We start from the raw sequence: 22,227 nt of genomic DNA, 5'->3' as shown, positions 1-22,227 counted from the left end.
TCTTGCTTTTGTGTCACTAGACAAAGTGCTTCTAATCATGTGACTTCTGGGGCCCAGTGAAAACACGCTAAATAAAAAGTTCCAGGATAAGGCATAGGCTAGTGCCAGGGATCGGAGCCCTATGGCTGACACTGGCTGACCATTGGCCCTGCCCCTGGTCTAGATGGGACAAAGCCAGGTGGGCCTAAGCAAGGACTGCAGGGGGCTGCAGATGAATGTGGAACATTCTCTAGGTTCTCCCCCAAGGCTCCCTCCAAATGTCTCATGCACCCCAACTGAGTAAGACCCAGGCAGCCTCTCTTACAGGATCCAGGCACTTGACCTGCAAAAATACAAGCAAGGGTCTGGAGAAAAATGTGTCCTGTCTGTGTCCTCCCCAGGACACTACCTATGGTCCTCCCCAAGACACTGCCTATGGTCCTCCCCAGGACACTGGCAGCAGCCATAATTCAGGACATGGCCTCCCAGCAGCTCAAGGCCATGCATCTGTCTGTGGGATTCAAGGGTCCTGCAGAGCAATAAATTTGCCCACTTCCCTGCTGAGACCAATAAATCCGGCTCACTGAACACTCTGTAACTCAGTTATGCAGAACTCAACGCACTCCACTGGGGAAGCAAGAAAACACCATGCTACAAGGGGTCATGATGACATTCATACTCCGTCCCCAAAAATCTGGGAGACTGTGGTCTCCTGTCACTCAGGAGACAAAAGACAGCCCCAGGCAACCCAGCAGCAAGCTCTTTTCTAAGTCACCAAGGACACCTGTCTCCTCCTGACTCTCCCTCCCAGTGTGGGGCCATGATGTCCTATGGGTACCTGGGGAGATAGCATCTTTGAGATGTTGATGCAGCCAGCAACTGCTTCCAGGCTCCTGGACTTTTTTGAGGTGCTTCTGTGTGACAGGGTACTGTGCAGTATTTTACAAGTGAAACATGTTTTTGAAGCCCTGTAGAAGGACTCTTTGAAGCTGTTTCTCCACACACTATTTTGGGGGGCAGATATGGATCTCTACACATGAGTTATGCTTACAGCCTGGGCATGAGGCAATGCAGACCCAGCCCACCCTGTGATGAAAGGATGTGTCAGTGCCCTGCCTCGACAGCCACTGCCATCCTCTGTCCTGGCCCTCTCTGCTCTCTGCATAGCCCTGGACATGAGACCAGATGCGCACACTTCCCTTCCTGGCCTCCATGACCACCTTTGCCACAGTTTTTCACGGAGCATGTGCACAACTGTCCTGGACTCCTCACTGTCCCCCGGGGATGGCGTGAGCCCAGGTTACATCCATCCACCCAAATTCTAAGCATCAGGGTACAAAGGAGTAAAAGTACTCACTGTGGGATGCATGAACAGTCAGACAGAGAGAGAGAGAGAGAGAGAAAGAGAGAGAGAGAGATGCCAAGAAGGGGAGAGTCGAAAAGGGCAACCACCTCTTAAGCTTGAAGGATAAGCTGACACTCACAGGAGGCAAAAATGGCAGAGACTGCCCACGAGCCTGCTCCTCAGACTATCAGATGTCCTCAAGGGCCTGCTGCATGGACAGAACAGAGGCCAATGGGTGTAGGACATCCGTGGGCAACAGGAGGGAGGGATTCCGCACCCAGGGCAGCTTTCCAGGCCTCCTCCTCTGCTTTCTCTCTGCACCTTTCAGGAAGAAAAACTAAACCTGCAGAGCCCCTGCTCCGCTCTAGGGCTGGGAATGTTCCTGGGTTGTTTCCATAGCAACCCATGGCCTGCTTCTTCCTTTTGGCTCAAAGTGTTCAAGCCTGGAGCATCCTCACCTCACCCTAAGGGCTGGCGGTGAAAACAGCCAGGTCTCCTGATTTCCAAACCGTGGGTCAGGCTTTAGGAGCTCTTCTCTCTTCCTCAGGAACTTCAGTCCCCACTCCCCACTCTGCTGGCCTCTTCCCTCCCTCCCTCCCCTCTCTCTCCCTCCCTCTTCTCCTCCTTCCCTCCTCTATCCTCTCTCTCTCTCCAGGGTGGCTGTCTGGACCTCACTCAGTGGGTGGTGGACAAGGGGCAGTCCTGGCACCAGGTTCCCAGACTCTGGCATCCCACATGGAATACTGCGGAGGAGCTGAGAACAGAATGGGGGCCCCGGGGCAGCACTGGGCTCTGGGGCCTAAAGGAGGAGAGGGCAGGGAGAGAAGGGGCGCTGGATGGTTTCCACGTGGTAGATAGTCCTTGGTCAGGTCCATGGCTGGAGCACAGGATGGTCTTCTGGCAGGAGGCTAGATGTGGCTCATTAAGAGAAAGCTTATCCCATCATTCAAGCATGGCAGGCCTTGATGAGCAGAGACAGTTTTAGAGCTTTATTGTAGAAAGGCAGGGAGAACGAAGAGAAGGTAGAAAGAGAGAGAGACCAGCCATGACCACATAGAGAGAGGGGAAAGGGAAAGAGAGGAGAGCTAGAGAGTAACAAAGGTGAGAGCTTAAAGAGAGCGAGGAGGGGCCAAGCAGCCCCTCTAATAGTGGACTAGACTGTCTTGCTGTTGCCAGGTAACTATGGGGAGGAGCATTATAGTCAGGTAACTGTGGGGGTGGAGTATAGCCAGAATACCAGAAGCTTGGGACATTGTCTGTGTGACTGATAGTCACAGAATTATGGACAGGAACCTGATTCTGGGAACATGGTTCTCCTTTCTGTCCCTTGTAAGTTTCTCTATTGGGTCACCAGAGCAAGCGCCATTCAACCAAAATAGGCTGCCTATCACAGTCCCACACTTTCTCTCTCCTCCTTCCCTCTCCTCTCTCTCTTCTCTCTCCCTCCCTCCTTTCCTCCCTCCCCATCTCTCCCTCCCTCTTTTTCTCCTTCCCCAACATACATTGTATCATCTGATGCCCAAGTGACACCCATTCACTTAGAAGAAAATCACCAGATCCTGCCTAGCCTGCCAGACTCACTCAGCAGCTGCTACAGGTTGTGTGGTCATGTGTCAATCTCTCTCCTCGCTGTTACACATTGTTACTTTAAAGCCCAGTGTTGGCCTCAGTGAACCCGGCATAGAAGCCTCAAGTGTTCTCACCAGTCTTTGTCTCAGACCCGTCCTAGTTTACATAGTAGCCAGAACCCCTTTGCAAACTTGCCCAATGAACTCCTTCCTCTGCCCTCCTAGATATGAACTTGGTGACAAGAGGATATATGTTCCAGCTAACTATGTTTTGAGCTCACTACAGATTCATAACTATGGCCTGTCCACTCTGCTCCCCCAGCAAGGGCCACTCCTTCCCAGGGCCTTTGCTTCTCCGACCAGAGTCTACATCCTCTCCTATCCCAACTCCTCTCTCGGAAAGCCTCTTCTGCCTCCTCTTCTGACCACATTTTCGTCAGTTCATTTTGATCTTACTGTGCAGCCAAGGCTGACCTAGAACCTGGCCAATCTTGAACTTGTGGCAATCCTCCATCCTCAGCCTCCTGGGTGCTGAGATCTCAAGAGTGTCCCACTGGAGATGGTGGCAGTCCACCTTCCCACTCAGCTAACCTGTGTATCTTTTTGTGAACACGGGCCTCCCCTATTCTTAGGAAACACTGTTCATTCGCAGTTCAGTATCTGCTGTCTGTGGTGCTTCTCTCAGTATCCGTGAGAATGGGTTAACAGTTAGTTCACTGCCTGACCTCGTTCATAAAGCTGAGTGCAGGGCATGACACCCGGCACGCCACGGTCAGTACGTGTAGCATGTTCGTCTCATTCACACAATGGAGTAGTACTCAGTTATATATAAAAAAGAGGGAGGTTCTGAAATTCCAGGCTCAGTGAACAAAGCCAGACACAAAAGGCCACAGATTATGTAACCTCGTTACATGAAGCACCCAGAATAGGCAAATCTGGAGAAACAGAAATCAGACTGAAGCCTGTAAAACTGGGAGAAAGGATAAGGAGGGGACTGGTGATGGGTATGCCTTCTCTCCGGGGTGAGGATTGCCTTCTGCAGTTTCAAGGTGAAGGTAGCTATTTTCAATTTCATGAGGATAAAAACCCTGGGCTTGTTTCTTGTTTGTTTGTTTGTTTGTTTGTTTGTTTGTTTGTTTGTTTTTAAAGGAAAACTTTATATGTGTGATATTTATGTTTCAGTAACAGCATCTTTACGGAGTCCCTCCATTTACACCCTCCAGCAGTACGACACTTGGAATCATTTGGTCCTCAGGAAGCAGTCTTGCCCGAGGACTCTGTCCCCAGTCTCTGTCCCTGCAGCTTAGGATGGTGGCAGTCCTGACTCAGGGCTGGTCCTGCCACCAGCTCCCCAGAGAAGTGGAAAGGCATTTCCTGTCCCAGGCCGGCTCTGTCCTCTACAGATTAAGGGACAGTTCAAACAATGTCAGGGAACCATGAGTTTAGGAAAACTCCCTCAGGTGCAGGCTGAGGAGCCTTGCCCTTGAGCTACCTCAGACAATCGGCAGTTCCTAGACCACACTGTGGAGAAGGATGCTGTAGGCACAGGCCATTGTGTCGAGAGCCCTGGGTGTGTGGCAGGGGCAGGTGTCTGGGAGTCAGACCATCCCCATCTGACCTGTTGTCTGTTCCAGGTACATATGTGATGACCGTCACAGCCAATGATGCAGATGATAGCACCACAGCCAACGGCATGGTGAGGTACAGAATTGTCACCCAGACACCCCAGAGCCCATCCCAGAACATGTTCACCATCAACAGTGAAACAGGGGACATCGTGACCGTGGCAGCAGGCCTGGACAGAGAGGTGAGATGGGCAGGCTGTGAGCTGTGTGGGAGCAGCTAGCTCTGTGATCCAAAGGGACACATGGTTAGGGATCCAGGTGATGTTCAAGGTTGGCTCCTGCTTGGTCTTGCCTCGCTTGATACTCTGAGTGGGTCAGCAGCTGACACCTGTGAGATCCCCTAGCATGCTCAATGGTATGTGTAATACATCAGGGATTCAGAAAAATGGGGGTGAACTGCCCAGTTCTCAGAGTCCTGTCACCACAATACTCCAGGTTCGGGGAAACTTGAAGCCTACCTCCCTGAGCTGGATCACCACAAGTAAACCCTCCCTGACATAGCAAGCACAAGTGTTGGGTGTTTCTGCACATCAGGCCTGCCTGGACCATCAGAGATGCTCATTTACCCAGACAGCGTTCTGTGACCTGGGATACACATAAGAGAAGGTAGACCAGCTAGAAATAGTAGAGCTGACGGCCTATCCCTGTCCAGCCCACTTTCGGGGTCCTGGAAGACCTCACAGTCCCCAGCCAGCAGCATCAGGACAATGTTGTCTGCCCTCACCACAGACTGGCTTCCTGTGCACCCTGTGTACCCTGTGACCACAGAGGCTGGCAACACTGGGGACCAGGATAGAGACCTGCTCAGCACAGAGGCACCCACTGGGGCTCCTTTGTAGAACTGTGGCCTCAGCTTCCTGCAGTACTCTGTCTTGGTAGCCCCAGGCTGTGCCCATTTCAAGTCAGCAGCTCTGGAAGTGCCACAGTCTCACTCTCCTGGTCTGCAGGGCCCTAACAGGAGCCTGGGCTGCTCAGCCAGAAGTAGGGGCTCCTGGTGATAAGCTATGGGAGGAGTTGCAAGAAAGTAGCATGTCTGCTCCCCAGGAATGCCCACATCTGGGGAATCTGGCAGGTTTGAGAGCTGTGAAGCACCTAAGGCCTTCAATTCCCATCTTGACTCTAAAACTCAGAGCTCTCTAGAAAATTCAAACTGTCCCTGACTACCTAAGTTTTAGAGCAGTGCACAAGGTGGTACATGGCCTCTTAACTACAGTGACCCTCTGTAGTTATCTGTCAGGAGGGGAGGGGTATTGACCTTGAGGACAGTGTGGGTTCTACTCAGCTGAGACATGACCTTCACTGGCTGTGTGACCACAGCATGTCAGAGGTCACTGCGTCCCACCGGACTTTCATCTGTGATGGAATGGCAATGCTGGCCTTTGGGCTTTAAGGATGGTGGGGCATGCGTGTGTAAATGCATGAATGCATGTGTGTGTCTACGTCTGCATCTGAGTCTCTTATCTGTGTGTACTTGATGCAGACAGGGAGGCATTAGGAGGTATCCTCATGCTGTGTACAACTGAGGTTGGAAGTTGGGGTGTGTGCCTTAGACATCCAACCTGTCCCAACACCTCTCCAAGGAGAAACTAGCATGATGGAGCAGACCTCAGCCTCAGTGTCTCCTCCTCCTCTTCCTCCTCTTCCTCCTCCTCCTCCACATCCTCCTCCTCCTCCTCCTCTTCTTCCTCCTCTTCTCCCTCCTCCTCCTCTTCTTCCTCCTCTTCTCCCTCCTTCTCCTCTTCTTCTTCTCCTTCTTCTTCTCCTTCTTCTCCTTCTTCTTCTTCTTCTTCCTCTTCTTCCTCTTCTTCTTCTTCTTCTCCTCCTCCTCCTCCTCCTCTTCTTCCTCCTCCTTCTTCTTCTTCTTCTTCTTCTTCTCCTCCTTCTTCTTCTTCTTCCTCCTCCTCCTCTCCCTCTTTTTCCTCCTCTTCCTTCTTTTCCTCCTTCTCTTCCTCTTCTTCCTTCTCCCTCTTCCTCTCCCTCCTCTTCTCCTTCCTCTCCCTCCTCCTCTCTCCTCCTCCTCTTCATCTTTCTTTCTCCTCCTCTCCCTCCTCCTCCTCTTCCTCTTCTTTCTCCCTCCTCCTCTCCCTCCTCCTTTCCCTCCTTCTCTCCCTCCTCTCCCTTCTACTCTCCCGTCCCCTCCCCCAACTTCCTTTCGCTTCTCCTCCCCCTCTCTTCCTTCTTCCCACCTCCTCTTCTGGGGATGGTCAGGCACACCGTGGTGACCTGCTTTCTCCTGTCTTCTTCAATTACTCCAATTGCTAATGTCCAAGTCCAGCAAAATTCTCTTCTCTCCCCCATTTCCACCTCATTCTTCAGAAACAGGGCTGAGTTGCTGCAGAGGAAAGAATGCACGGGCAGCAACTGAGCAGAGATGAACTAGGCATCCACTCTCTGAAGGACACAACTGGCTTCAGGCATGACTGTTAATCCTTGAGGTTTGAAAGCCAGGGATAGAGCCTAGGTTAAATTCCAAACAAAAATGGCTGCATTTGGCATGCTGTCTTTAGCTGGGAGGACCTGGCCTTCCTGTGTTCAGAGACAGGGGTGATCATACAAGACCCAGTAAGGAAGTACAGAATTGACACAGAAACCCATCCAGGTATGGGACCTAGAGAAGGAGGCCCCTATGGACAAACCAGTAGACATTGTCACACAAAAGGCAAAAGGGCTCCAATCTACACATTTGGCAAGAGCCTCTGATACCATCACCCAGAGAGTCAGTATTCAGCCAGTGGCTCCCAGTTCCCCACCATCTTGCTCTCCACTAAATCAGGACAGCCTGAGTCTGAACCCTTGTTCCTGAAGAGCAGGAGTGTATGAGTGTATGAGCCCAGGTTGACTGTAGTAAGAGACTCAGGTCTGAGCCTATCCCAGGGAAAGCCTGGAATACAGGGGGCGAGGGTGATACAGAGCATGCCCCATCCTGAGAGTTAAGTGGCTACTGGATGACCTGCCCTGCTGCCCAGGCAACCAACAGACAGACTCAGGCCCTGACTCGGTGTGTTGTTCTAGGTGGGAAGCAGTAAACTGTAACTGGAGAGTGGTGCATGATGGGAGGGCTCAGAGATCTAGCAGGGCCCCTAGATAGACCTTCTGTGTTACCCTGCCAGTAACTGGTCTCCTGGGCCCAGGCACAGAGAGTAACGTCTATGACAGGCCCCAGTTACAGTGAAAGTAAGACCATCTGGGGACACAAATGCCTACCCTCCTGATAGGCCCTCCCCTGACAGCACCTGTCCTCTCAAACCTGGTCCAGAACACCAGCATCTGTGCGTTCTTCCCACAGGTCCCTGGGGCTGGCTGCCTTTATGAGCTGGAGGTAGAACTGGTGCTCGTGACACCTTAGGAGCCACAGAAAGTCCTTCCATTTCATTGCCATGAAACCCCAGTCTCTTCCCTTGTGAAGCCGCCCCTGTGTGCCCAGCACCATGTGCTCACTGGGCTGAGGGCTCAATGGCTTGGCTCTATAGAGGGACTTGTCAATTGACCATTGAAGATGCCATTTCCCACCCAGTGAGGATGAGGGATCTGTCCAGGAGGAAGCAGGCTTTATGCCCTTGGCAAGACCCTGGTGTGTTGATGGGTCATGGCTGCTGGGGAGCTCAGGGACACCCAACCCCTCCTTCCTTAACTCTTCCTCCCTCTCCTCCTCCCTGCTTTCTCTCTCTTCCTTATTCCTTCTTCCCAGTGGAAGGGAGCCCCCTGGTGGTAGGAAGCCCCCTGGATGTTCTTTCTCACATTCTCAGGTTCTCAGCCTCAGGGGTGGGGGCCGCTGGTAAGTTTAGTGTCTCTGTAGGAGGGAGCTCTCATAGACACACCTTCCTGGGGCCGGTGTATGCCCTGTGCTCTGAGGGCCCGCCCTTCAAGCTAACTACCTGAAGATGCTTCCTGCTGGCCTCTGTGGTATACTAGCCTCGCCTAGAAGCCTCAGAGCACATTAGCTAACTGTCCCCTGCCATTTGTCAACTGGAGAAAGGAGCACTGGCAACTGAGCATGCAGGACCAAGCCAGATCCAAGGCATTACCTGGTTCAGGAAGCTTCAGTCTATGTGGAAGGTCTTAGAGGGCCATTTCTCCACTACCTCCACTGCCTGCTCTAGCTAGACATGAACACAGCCAAATCTGAACTACCTCATCAAGGCTCCTCAGTGTCCGCTCTGTTGTAAGGAGCTCCTGTCCACTACCATGCAGCGGGCAGTGTTTGGGAGGGTACCGTGGACAGGTCCCCCTTGGCTCCACTTCCTGTTCAAGGCAGTGAGCTCTCCTTAGAAAGTGGGAAACTCCCAGACATGATTGCCATGCGTCTAATTAGGAGAGCCATATGAAGAGAGAGCTTCTTTCTGCATGATTAAATGTCAGGAGAGACTTGGATGAGGCACGAGGGGCTCGAGTGCCTCTCTGGCCCCGGCCCCACCTGCTAATCCCCGCTCTTCTTACCACCTTTCCTAATTAGAATATTTATGGCCTAATAAGAAGATGAGCACCACTCCTGGTGGCTCAGAAGGTGAGAACTGAGCTCCGAGGCAGCAGGGGGGTTGATTGCTGAGTTTCGTGATTAGCAGCTAGCTATACACTGCTCACACCTCCACTCTGACCCCCATGAGGCTGACATCACTGTCCAGCCAGCTCAGGTTCCATCACATGGTGACCATCAGCTGGTCACCTTCCTCGGTCTCAAAGTTCTCCCCAACATGGTGAGCCAGATTAATTATCCCGGAGATGGAAGGGATGCTGAGGAAGGCTAAGCCAGCCCCTTCCTGTATTTAAACTCCTGCAACACTTATGTCAGGTGGAAAGAGCTGTTTCCTCCAGAGAGAGAGAGAGAGAGAGAGAGAGAGAGAGAGAGAGAGAGAGAGAGAGAGAGAGAGAGGAGTCAGCACAGAACAACCCCCACACAGAGCTGTAGGCCTGGCCTCTGCTCTTCCCAATATCTCCTGACTCAAGTGTAGAGTGGGTGAAGTCACAGGCCCCTTACCTCCCAGCCCTCACGGAGTGTAGCTCTCAGGGTTCCAGCAGCCCCATGCTATCAGACCTTTGCAAAAACAAGCCTTTTCTGTGGTAACAACTATTGATCTTTTTTCTTATCACAAAAGCTACCTCTCTTTGGTAGAAAAGAAGTCAGTCCAAAAAAAGGGACAATCAGGCCTTTATCCCACAGCATGGTGGGAAAGGCATGTTCTGAAGCAGGCTGTGGCCTTCCCCAAGCCTCATGTACCTGTCCCCTGTGTTCCTGCAAATCATCCCTGAGGCCACTGAGGCACTCTTTTGACTCCCCACACATACCAGGGTCTGTCCTCTGCCTTCACAGACTCTCCTTCTGCGGTCTCTGTCCCTATCTGTGTCAGCAGAAGTCAGAGGAGACATTTTAGCTGACACCATGAAACTCCTAAGACACAGACAGGACAGCGAACTTGAGGGTCCAGAGACAAGAAGGCCTCAGGTCTGGTCAGCTCTTGTGCCACAGAGCCACCACACAGCTCTTTGTCCACTCACTCTGCCCTCTGCTGGCATCACATGCAAAAGTCATTACACTAAGGGAAGATAGCTGTCTCTGCTTGTGGCCTCTTGTGAGTGTGAGCATCCCTCAGGGACACCCTGTAAACGTCTTGTCTTCAGCCCGACTGGTGATGGTCACCACCTGAGCCCAGGCCAGTTGCTGGTCGGGGTGTGGACCATCAAGGCAGGCTGGAGTCATCAGGGCATCTCGGCATCCAGGTCTGGTCCCTCCCTATGGACAGAACTCCTAGCATTTCCTCATGCTGAGGCTCTCACATAGGCCCAGTACCATAAGCTCTGATGCATACAGCTGTAGGAGAGTCACAGCCCACAGCTAACACAGACAAAGCCATGTCCAGCCAATAGACAGGGGGCCCCAGAGTCAGAGAAAACAACCAGCCCAGGGCATAAGGACAGATGATGCTCTAGAAATCAGGTCCCTAAGTGACAGAGGAGACTGGCCCATAGGACAAGCCAGTGGCTTCAAGGACCATCAGTCAGGCTACACCCACCAAGAGGACCCAAAGAAGAACCCTGGAACCCATGGCCATTAGCTCCCCAGGGCTAAAGGAGCTTCAGCCACACCCAGACTACATAGAGATGGGTGTCACCTGGGCTCTCAGCACCCTCAAAGTGGAGGGGAGGGAAGGGTAGTGTCTTAGTTAGGGTTTTACTTCTGCGTACAGGTACCATGACTAAGGCAACTCTCATAAGGACAGCATTTAATTGGGGCTGGCCTACAGGTTCAGAGATTCAGTCCATTAATATCAAGGTGGGAACATGGCGGCATGCAGGCAGGCATGGTGCAGGAGGAGCTGAGAGAGAGGTCTGCTAATCCTCATCTGAGGGTTGCTAGGAGAAGACTGGCTTCCAATCAGCTAGGATGAGGGTCTTAAAGCCCATGCCCATAGTGCTATGCCTACTCCAATAAGGCCACTCTTCCTAATAGTGCCACTCCCTGGGCCCCACTAACCACAGTGAGGATCACAGCTCAACCTGCTCAGGGCTGCTTCAACCTCCATCCTGCCTTAGAGCCTCCACTGCCAATGAGCCAGTTGTTGTCTAACTGCCCTCAGAAACAACCCGCCAGGTTTGCACAGATGGGGACAGATAGATATGATATCCCCAAATAGAAGTGCCAACCCAGGGTGCAGGGTAGCAGAAACTCTCTGGGCCAGGAGTGAGGGAGAGACCCCAATTGCTTGAGACCCAGAGTCCCTGGAGTCATTGCCCAACCACAGCCCTGGTCCACTTAGTATCCATACTGTACTGAATGGTAGCCCCGAAAATGCGCCCCCATGTAGCATCTGGAGGCCAGAAGCATCATTACCCCTTTTGGAAAAATGTCCTTGAGAAAAGACATTCAGTCCTGGAAAGGCCATCTGGACTTGGGTGCACCCAGACCTACAAACTGGGGTCCAGTAAGATTCAGGTGGAGGAAGATCTGAGACAGACACAAGGAAGACTGTCGCCAGACAGTGTCAGAAGGAGGAGAAGAGGCCTGAGCCTGAAGAAGAGAGGGGGCATGGAAGGGAGGATGAGGGGACTAGATCATGTGATGAAGTCAGCACAGGAAGGGACAGGAAGGAACCAGATGACATTTTGTTATAACTGAGTCCCACACTCGAAACACTGCTGCTTAATCTACTAGGAAATCCACCAAGTAAGCCGTGATGTGATCCTATCTTGCTCTGGATTTTGGTCTGTTCTTACTTAAGGCCCCAGTAGGCTACTCAAGCATAAGCAATACTTCAGCTGTGTACCAGAAAGGCAGGTGCGGATACCCCAAGACCATCTCACAGACCACCGAGTCCCTGCCGCCAGGTGAAAGTCCCATCTCTCAGGTTCTTCCTCTGGCATCTGGCCTGCCAGGTCGTGAGCTTCTCTGTGCCTTTTGTTCTTCTCAGAAGACACTACCTGAGGTGGCCTTGCAGGAAGCAGGGCTGAGGTCTCCCTCAAGAGGATCTGGCTTGGGGACAAGAAGGGCACAGATAGAGAGTCACGCTCTGAGCAGTTACTCCCATGGCCACACTCTGTGTGTGTGTGTGTGTGTGTGTGTGTGTGTGTGTGTGTGTGTGTGTGTGTGTGTGTGTGTGCATGTTGGCTCTGTCATGGCTGTGTCAGGCCATCAGTAAGCACAAGAGAGAAGCAGGACAGATTGCCATGATAAAGGTGTCAGTCGCTAATATAAGACCTGATAGGAAGCTCTGCAGAGCATTGTAGAAAAACAGATGACCTCTCTCTGGCCATCCCAGGCAAACAGAGAGGCTGCTTGCTTTTTAGACTTTTTCCAGTACCAGGAACTGACACCCCATCCCCAGGGCCTGTGCTGGTTAGGCCAGGACTCCAGCACCAAGCTGCAATCCAACCCAAGAGTGTTTCATCACTGGCTCCATAAGAAAACATCTCAGCAAGGGCAGGGCAGTGTGGGTGACACAGGAACTCCCAGGAGCAGGCTGCCTGCGGGACACCACCCCAGCAAACCCAGAGACATCCAGTCACTTCCAAAAATATCCACAAACATTGAGACGTGTCCAGAAACCCCAGGGACATCCAGACATGTCCAAAACTGTACAGACACATTCAGAAGTGTGTGACATGTAGTAGGCAATGACATCTGTGTGGGGATTTTCAAGTGACCTCTTCCACAGCATTTCCAGAGCTTTCCAGACAACACCTCCCTACAACCTCTGCTTGGCAGCGACTCAGGAGAAACAAGGCCAGAGAAAGCAGGACACTGCCCTTCCTTTTCCAAAGATGGAAACAAAACCCCAGACCCTGTCTCAGCTACCTTCCCAGCTCCACTCGGGACAAAAGCATCAGGACCAGGACAAAGCCAAACAAACCCCGGGGATCCAGCAACCTGGCATGGTCCCTAACACTGTTCCTCCCAGACAGCACTGAGGTCCAGCCACAGCCTGATCAGAGAGCCTGAAAGGGCCCTGAAACATGGCCCAAGCACTAAGGAAACTAGCAGGATCTGTCCACGGTGATTCTGGCCAGACTGAAAAGGACCCCTGGAGAGCCAAGCGCAGGTGTCAGCCAGGAGCGTAGGGGTGGAGGGGGCAGAGAAGCTGGAATGGAATGCTAGCAGCACCCCTTCCTATGTCAGAAGCTCTGCAGGACCCTCAGGGCTGTGCCCTGCTTCGACTCCTAGAGCTCTCCCACACTCCATTCACTGCACTTCTTATTTGGGAGAGCCCCATGCATTCTGCTCTTGCCTATTTTCCTCTCCTCTGACTTCTTCCTTCAAGGGCTACCAGAAGTGGCCTTCAAAGGCATGGGGTCAAAGAGTCCACCATGGAGGCCAAGTGAAGAGATAGGAATGCCCATGGTGTGACTGTCATTAACCTTTAAGTATGAAGGGATGGTGACAAATCAGACAGGTTGGTCTCAGTCCCCAGATCAGGGTCTTCCTGAGCTCTGACAAGCAGCAGGACAGAGCGTAGCTTAGCTCAGGATCACCCAGTTACAGCCCACAAGCCAAGTCCAACCCTGTAGATGGGTACAGGGAGGTGTGTGTGGCTATGTGCCTTCGTGGTAAGTTGTACCAACATATACAGGGTTACTCCATCGGTCTGGACACTGAGATCTTTCCTTGACTTTCCCTGTGGCAATCAGATGTTGAGTGCAGAGTTACTCTATCCGTCTGGACACTGAGACCTTTCCTTGATTCCCTGCGGCATTCATCAGACGTGGGCTACAGAGTAGCCAGAGCATCCCCAGACAGTCCACATCACCTGTTGCAGCAGAGCCTTCTCCTTCCATGTGAAGACTTCACAGCACCACTTGTTGAGATCTGAGGTCTCAGACAGGCAGCCAGAGACAACAACCACAGCCACAGATGGAAACTGTATCTGTTGGTTATCTCTGAACTTTGTCAGTGTTTAACCAGGAGGCTTTGTACACAAATCCTCTAGATCCGGCACAGGCTTTCACCTCCCTGCATGCTTCTCTGGAGGGACTGGGAGGCCAGGAACTGCCTGAGCCCAAGTGTCTACAACCTCTGTGTGCACGCGCATGCACGTGTGTACACACACACACACCACACACTCTTGCAGGTGCGTGCACACGGGAGTGCACATTACCTCCCCCAAGGCCTTAGTACGAACCATTCCCTCTGCTGGCCATAGACCCCTCCAAGCATATTAAGAGGAGATGGTTAATTCAGCTAGCACTCCATGCCTACCACCCTCTATCCATGTACACAGACCGCGCCATTATCTGAAGTGACTGTTTTCCCTTATTTATTGCTTGCTTCCTTCCTCGGAGCCCTGCATCTCAAACAATGTCCCCCTTGGGACACTACTACACTGCTGGTATCTGTGATTGGCTCCTAGCACCCCATGAGCAGAGTCTATGGATACTGCCCAGCGCCCACATAGAGCATTGGACATTCAGCAACAGAGCGTGATCTGCCCACAGATGTCAATGGTCCTCATTTGGAATGAGCTGTCCTAGAGTCAACCTTGGAAAGACAGGAACCCCAAGGGTGGGTAATCCACACCCTCCAGGAGGACAGGAGGAAAGTGAAAGGGGGCAGTGTGCAGTCTGTGGTTTGAGTCAGCATCCTGGAGGCAGCATGTGAGAGCCAGAGGGGTTGCCAGAAAGGGCTGAGAAGGAGCCTGGATTCCTCAGCCCTCCCTGCTTCAAGCAGGGACATTTCTTACACTCCAGGCTCCTTCCGTTGTGATGGGTGGTTCTTCATGAAGAAGAGAGTAGACAGGCAGCATGGCTGAGAGCAGAGCAGAGCAGCTGACTCCACCCTGTGCCAAGCCTGAGGCTTGCTAGGCTGCTGGTTCCCCACAGGCAGCAGCAGTAGAGAGGAGGGGCTGTGTGCACCCCACTGAGAGGAGCTGCATTCTCTCTGCTTTTGATGCAGCAGAAAGAGCTGCTGGCTGGAAAGAAAGAGGAGGGAAGCCCACTCATGTGTCATAAAGGCAGCACCTCTAGGCAGTAGGAGCCCCTGAGTGGTTCTGTAGCTCACTACCACCACCACCACCCCCAGACAGTGGCATCACCACCCTAGCCACCCCAGGCCCGCAGCAAGCAATGCTGAAGTTTGAGCAAGAAATACATCCTTTGGCTCAGCAGCTAGAAGCTTCAGGCAGGACGGAGTTTAAAGATTTATTTTTATTGTTTTTTTTAATTACGTGGTTGTGTGTGTGTGTGTGTGTGTGTGTGTGTGTGTATGAGAGAGAAAGACAGAGACCGAGAGACAGAAATAGACAGGGAGACAAAGAAAGAGAACAGAGACAGAGAGACAGAGAGAAACAGAGAGAGAGAAAGAACCCAACGTGAGTGCAAGCACACAGGGGCCAGATGAGATAATCAAACTGGAGGAATCAAACTCAGGTCCTCTGCAAGGGCAGTACACGCGCCAAACCACTGAGCCATAGTCTCCAGTGAGGATGCTTGGGAAGCCCAAATCTCAGGGACTAGGATAGTAAGTGGAGGTTTGCCCAAGACCCAGGCCCTCCATGATCACCCTTTATAGGAGCTCTGCTGGCAGCCTTGGCTCTGCACTTAGATAACTTCTTGGTGCTGGGTCATCATCAAGCGTCCACCTGGGCACCCGGTGAGGTGGGCACATCTCCCCAACTCGACCTCAGGCAAGGAAAGTCTCAGCAGTGGGACATGGCAGAGCACTCTGCCACACCGTGGGACACTGCTGCTGGGGCCCAGTGGTCTGTGCATGCTTGCATCACCTTATCCTGACACTGGATGCAGAAGAATAGAGCAACCTACAGACAGGCAGGAATGCTCTGTGATGGGGTTCAGCCCGCTGAGGCCCTATGGAAGCCTGGGAACTCCAACCACATCTCCCAGCAGCCCAGCAATCAGGAAGAACAGTGAGCACAGAGTCCCCTTGGGCTCCCGGAGATAGAGTGGCTAATGAGAGCAGTGTTGTGCAGCCCTCTCCACGATGTCCCAAAGCCAAGGCTTGCAGCCTGCAATGACTTACACAGGCAGCAGTGGTGCTGGGGAAGGAAGGCACACAGCCCACTGAGGAGAGCTGTGTTTTCTCAGGGACAGTCTAGTGCCAGCACCTTAAGCTGTGGTGCACACACTGTGAAATTCACCCACATACTGTACTCAGTTCACCCAGGGTTACACCTACCTTACTCCTGGGCACTTTCATCACCCCAGGGAGGAGCCCTACAGTGCTGGTGCCACCCTATTTACCCCCATAGATAGCCTCTGTCTGTGGACTTACCTGATGTGAACATGCTGCCTTTATAAGGACATCCTTGTGATTTTTCTGGGCCTGGCTCTTCTCATCTGACATAATGGCTCTGAGGTTCATCTGGGCATAGCAGGTATCGAAATGCTATTCCTTTTCATGGCTGAGTGGTACTCTATCATGTGGACACACTATGTTTCAAGTACCTGCCATGAACTACTTGCCTTCTTGGATGGTGCTGTGTGCTCACTGGTGGGCACCGTTTGTGTGGACACCTGTTTTCGGCCTTAGGATCTACACCCAAGAGTGGGGTTTCTGGGTTGCAAGCCAACTTTAGATCTAACTTTTCAGTTTCCACGGTGCCCTTGTGCCCCTCTGCCCCACAGTTGGCCCTGCAAACCCCTTCACCTCACTCTCAGGCACAGAGCAGTCTCCAGATGCTGAACAATAAAAAAACAGCCTCAACTACTCCACTTCTCAGTGTCGGGGGTGGGGGAGCAAGGTTCCAACAGTGACCAGTAGGAAAATCCAAAAGTAGTGACTTCTGGGAAACCATGGGAAGCTGGCACAGAACAGCCCCAAGCCTGAGAAGATCCAGAGACCCTCTCTGAATGGCCAGCAGTGGCTTTGGCCTCAGTGGATGATGGAGGGATCCAGGGGTTCATATGTCTTGGTTCTCAGCCTCAATTTATATTCCCCCATACTGACCACCTGCTAGGATCAGAGAGCCCAGAATGAGTAGGAGGCTTGCATGCAGGCCTGTGAACGCAGTCTCAGTACTGGGGCAGTACCTGAGGGGAAGTTGGGAGCTCCCAGCCATGGGCTCAGCCTGACCTGGAGAGTGCAGCTAGCTGGACAGCAGTCCAGGCTGGCAAGGGATGCTACCTACAGAGACATGCTGTGGAATCTTTGCTACTTTCTAGGGCAGGCTGACTGATACATTATTGATGGCTGTTCTGCAGAATCTGCATGCTGGGCTGCAGGGACGTGAATGAAAGCCCCAGGGATGGCCGTTCTGGTTATCTTTCTGCTCTCTAACTTGAAAATGGTCAAATCGCTTTTTAATGAATTCATTGCAACTCCACTGCTGATACTGGGGCCAGATCCAGGAGCCCCTGCCCTGCTCTCCATACCTAACGGGAGCTAGGGAAGGGGGGGCCACAGGAAAGCAGTTGACCAATAGGGGTGACCCCGAACATAGTAGACCCACTGCGCCCCACACCTTCTTCTGTCTCTATGGAGGGATACACAGGGGTAGAGACTGCCAAACTCAGGTCCGCAAGGGCTCAGAGGTGGGTAGTAGACTCTAAAGCATGGCTGGCCTGCCCCAGCCATGATAAGCCAGGCTTCTTCTGGGTTCCTGCAGTATTTTTCTCATCAGGCTGGACTAGCTTCCTTCCCAGGGTCCTGCTGTCCAGAAGCAAGCCCAGCTCACCCTCTAGTGGCAGGCTGCTGTACACACACATGCACACTACACACATAAACAGAGACTTACAGGTATGTACACACATATGAATATAGAGATATACATGCACACAGGTGTACATACATTCTAACAGGCATTCGTGTGCACACATTCACATGCACGCACATGTGTTCATATATAAACATACATTAGAGAGATGGATACTGAGTAGATGGAGGGATGCACGGGTGGGTAGAGGGAGGCACGGGTGGGTGGAGGGATACATGGGTGGGTGGAGGAAGGCATGGGTAGGTGAAGGAATGACAGATGAAGAAAGGAATCGTGTGACCCACCCACTGCTTATGATATTCCTGGAGCCAATGTCTGGAACTCACACACACTTCCCTGAGTCATGTGTGAGGTAAGAACTGGTCTTTCCAAACCTCTCAGGAGAATAGGAATAGAGATTTAAATCATCTAGAGGACATTCCAGATGGGTCCTTTCTACCCTGTCCCCCAGCAGTGCCAGTGAGAAGTGGGCAGGGTCCCCACAGAGCTGCCCCCTGCTGGTCAGAGGCTGTCACTCCCACAGCATGTTGCCCTTGGTCAAGAAAGGCACCTAATTCTAGTGCCTCTGCCTCTTAGTGAGCAGTGAGCACAGGGGCCACGTAACTCTCTGGTGTGGGCAGTGAGCAGGGGAGGGTCACGTGACTCCGGCAGTGCCTGATACAGCATGTCATTATTCTTGGCTTGCCTTTCGCAGACCACACCTGCGTGCAGGTACTCACTGCCCCTTCACTCTGGAGCTTGTGAACCCAAACCGCTGTGACTTACATTTGCTCTCTGACTCTTGCTCTAGCTGGCAGTTCAGCTTTACCCTAACAGTGTCATCCCTTAGCCTGGCACCTTGCAGGCTGTCTTCCCTGTCATACTGAAGACTGTGCAGGTCCCTCTGAACCCTGACCTGCCCTTTCTTTTTTTGTTTGTTTGTTTAGTTGGTTGGTTTTTCGAGACAGGGTTTCTCTGTATAGCCCTGGCTGTCCTGGAACTCACTTTGTAGACCAGGCTGGCCTCGAACTCAGAAATCCGCCTGCCTCTGCCTCCCGAGTGCTGGGATTAAAGGCGTGCGCCACCACGCCCGGCTTAACCTGCCCTTTCTTAACACCAGAAGTGAATGCACCCACTGAAAGATGAATAGAAGCAGACATGGTCAGCCTCCTTCTGCCACAGCCCCCTACCACCAGGCAACCGCAGGCTCCCACACCTCCAGGGAGTCCCAAGCAGCCTGTGCCAAGATGGAACCCACCGAGGAAGCCTGTATTCCTCATCTACTGAACTGAGTCTGAACATGCTGTCTTTCCCCTCCAGAAAGTCCAACAGTACACCGTCATCGTCCAGGCCACCGACATGGAAGGAAACCTTAATTATGGTCTCTCGAACACAGCCACTGCCATCATCACGGTGACAGACGTAAATGACAACCCTCCAGAATTCACCACAAGCACAGTGAGTACCTCAGGTTCTCGCAGAGATGCCAGCCCTAAGCTGTAATTCACAGGCACTTCCTTCTCTCTCAGTGGGGAAAAGAGCTGAATGGATCGTGGGTAATGACTGTCGAAGCACAGGTGCCTCATAAGGAGAGGGACACCATGCCAGCCACTTCTAGTGGGAAGGAATGGGCCCAGACACACCTGTGGAGAAAGCCCTAGGAAATTAGGGGTGTGGTGTGCCCCAAGATTAAGTGATAGCTGATACATTGCTGGGGCCTTTATAAAGCCTGGAGGAGCTGACCAATCAGGCTACCACATCATTTGAAGAGGCGTTTGTGACGGTGCAGTGGGTACCTGACTGGGAGATGCCCAGCTGGGCCTTGGCTATGGGCATATGTGCCCTTGAAACAAGGGTCCCTTTCTACCTTGGTCCTCAATGGAGAGGGGCTAGCCCCTTGTGGTTCGCATCAGCAGACAGGGAAACTGGTAAAGACTGGTAAAGACTGGCTACAACACTGGTCAAGAGTTCTTGCTGAACACACAGGTATTCACATAACTATGGTATAGGAAGACCACTGTGGGCCTCCAGTCATGGGCCAGAGGAACAGACCTCCCCCCACCACACACACACACACACACACACACACACACACACACACACTCTGGAAGGGAACTCTAGAGACAAAACTATAAATCACATGCCTGCCATTTCTCCTGGACACTCATGGAACAGCCACACTGCAGGGAGGGTCCCTACCTGTGAGACCCTTAGGCTCTCTTGGTGCACATCAGACATGATAATCACTTCCGTGCCTCCCAACATTCTGTGGGGCCCTGGTCTCAGCCATCTCTGCCTCCAGGACTCCCAAGTCCATGGATTTGAACAGTTCTGTGACCCAACCCCTCTGTGAACACAGTCCAGCCCATCCCTGAAGAGATGGCAGACTACAGGCCAGGGTGCGCCAAGGGGAAGGTCAGGAGGTCACTCCCAGCGGTGAAGTGAAAAGGGGCATGCATCCATAATAGTAACAAGGACTTTGCCAAACACATAGGTAGACACTCTCCCATCAGGTCCCAACCAGTCTACACTATGAGCTTCTGATCCCCAACCCAGTGGTGGGCCAGGACATGGGGCTCCAGGCACACAGCCCACAGGGAGCAGGTGGGACCGAACCCTGAAAGTGGATTCCACGTGGAGAGAAGAGGGGAGAGAAGGTGTCTAGAAGGCTGAAGCCCCGCTCAAGAGCCTGTCCCCATCCTGTTCTCCTGGACCACAGCGCCATCTAGTGGCCAAATAGTAGATGACTGACAACCAGAGTGGCTCCATCTGCCTGAAGACTGGAGTGAGTCCTGTCCCTTTCCACAAGCAACAGGTGCAGGAAAAGAGGGGTAGAAGGTTTGGCCAGGCTACTCTGCCTGGAGAGGCACTGGTGCTCCAGCCAGGGAGACCCTGAGAAAGCTGGAGGGTCTCTCTCTGGGTTCAGTCTGTTCAGACTCTAGGGAAGCAGTCACTGACCCTGACCTGCAAGTGACAGTCCTGCCACAGACATCCTCTGCCTTGGACCTAGATGGACAGGCCTCTAGAGGGCTTGCTGAGCAGTGCTCAGCGTGGCAACCACCTTCTGTGACAGTGCAGGAACTCTCAGCTGTCAGGTTAGTGCCAGGCCCACATTGGGGCCACCCCAGTCTAGACCATGCCTTGCCACAGCTAACGCAGGAGGTCAGGGAACTCATGCAGGGTAGCCTTGTCAGGAGCTGATTCCGCACCACACTCAGACACAAACCCACTTGTCTTAACTAGGCTTCTATTGCTGTGATAAAACACCAGGACACGTTCTGACCACGTTCCATCATAAAGGGCATAAACTCAAGGCAGGAACTGAAGCATGGAGCCCCAGTCAGGAGCCATGGAGGAACACTGCTTACTGGCTTGCCCCTTATGGTTTGCTCAGTTTGCTTTCTCATAGTGCTCAGGAACACTGGTAGCCCAAGGAATGGCACCGCCCAAAGTGGACTGGGCCCACCCACATCAGCCATTAATCAAGAAAATGGTCCCACACATTTGCCTTTGGGTAACATGATATAGACATTTTCTCCACTAAGGTTGTTCTTCTTAAATAACTCTAGTTTGTGTTAAATCAACAAATAACAACAATAATAATAATTATTAATAAATAAAATAAAAACAATCAGGACAGCACTCTTGAGCCAGGCATCTGCTAAGTTAGGGCTATGTGTGCTCCCTTCTGCCTATGCCAGACTGCTGGAGTACAGATATCGGGGTACAGAAACCACACAACTCTCCCGATTTCAGGACCCCTGATCCTACCCTCAGGTGGCAGCCTTTGGATGGTGTAGTCACCATGAGAACCAGGCCAGAGGGAAGCCAAAAGAGTGCAGCTTTGGGCTCCTTCCCAACAGAGGAGATAGCACACCACAGCGACCTGAACGGCTTTGAGGAGAACGCCTCCAGAGAGGGTGTTCATCACAGACAGATTACAAGGAGCCTCATAGGCCGGTGTGCGGTGTTCAAGGACCCAGCCTGCCTTGCAATCCTACCACAAGCTCCAGCCATGTCAACTTTCTCATTCCAAAGAGCTCTAAGAAGGGCTGTGCTGTTCAGAAAGGGCAGGAGACCCCCAGATACCCTTGGTTCAGAGATAGACAGAGAGCCAAGAATCCCTACTCTTGTGTCAAATGGATGAATCCTGTCTCTGTCTATCTGTGGAACTGTCTGAGGTCGAATTTAGCAGGACCCAAACTGGTAGCTCTGACTCCAAGGTGAGAGTCTCCTGCACCTGCTAAGCCACTGCCCAGGCCCGACATCACTGCCTAAGGATGTCTACAGTGGGAGAGAGCCTGCCACGGAGCACCCTCCACGGTAGCTCCAGGAGAGTTTCCTTCACACTCTGAGGATAGACCAATTTTGCCCATGGATCTGAGCTCTGTCTGTCCTGGACCACCACATACAACCTAACTCCATCTTCCCTCATATGCATGAGCCACACCGCAAACGCCCAAACAGGTCCCATGCCATCTCTGAGGGGCCCATGAGAGGAAGGAAGCTCTGGAGTGAACAACGGCCTCTCAGCTGGGGCACAGAAGAAATCACTATGAGCCAGCCAGCACAGGTTG

General features: G+C 52.4%; 1 protein-coding gene across 1 annotated transcript in view; it reads left to right on the top strand.

Annotated features, from left to right (window-relative positions):
- The window catches only part of Cdh4 (cadherin 4), a 460,506-nt gene that overhangs the window by 416,252 nt on the left and 22,027 nt on the right, over positions 1-22,227 (top strand). Inside the window, exons 7-8 of the mRNA XM_021156055.3 lie at positions 4,527-4,699; positions 18,971-19,108. Of these exons, the coding sequence (XP_021011714.2) occupies positions 4,527-4,699; positions 18,971-19,108 (311 nt within the window). The remainder of the gene's footprint in view (positions 1-4,526; positions 4,700-18,970; positions 19,109-22,227) is intronic.

Source organism: Mus caroli, unplaced genomic scaffold (assembly GCF_978045245.1).
Source record: "Mus caroli unplaced genomic scaffold, Mus_caroli_1 scaffold_2, whole genome shotgun sequence".
NCBI lineage: Eukaryota > Metazoa > Chordata > Mammalia > Rodentia > Muridae > Mus > Mus caroli.
This window is presented reverse-complemented; position numbering and strand designations above follow the sequence as displayed.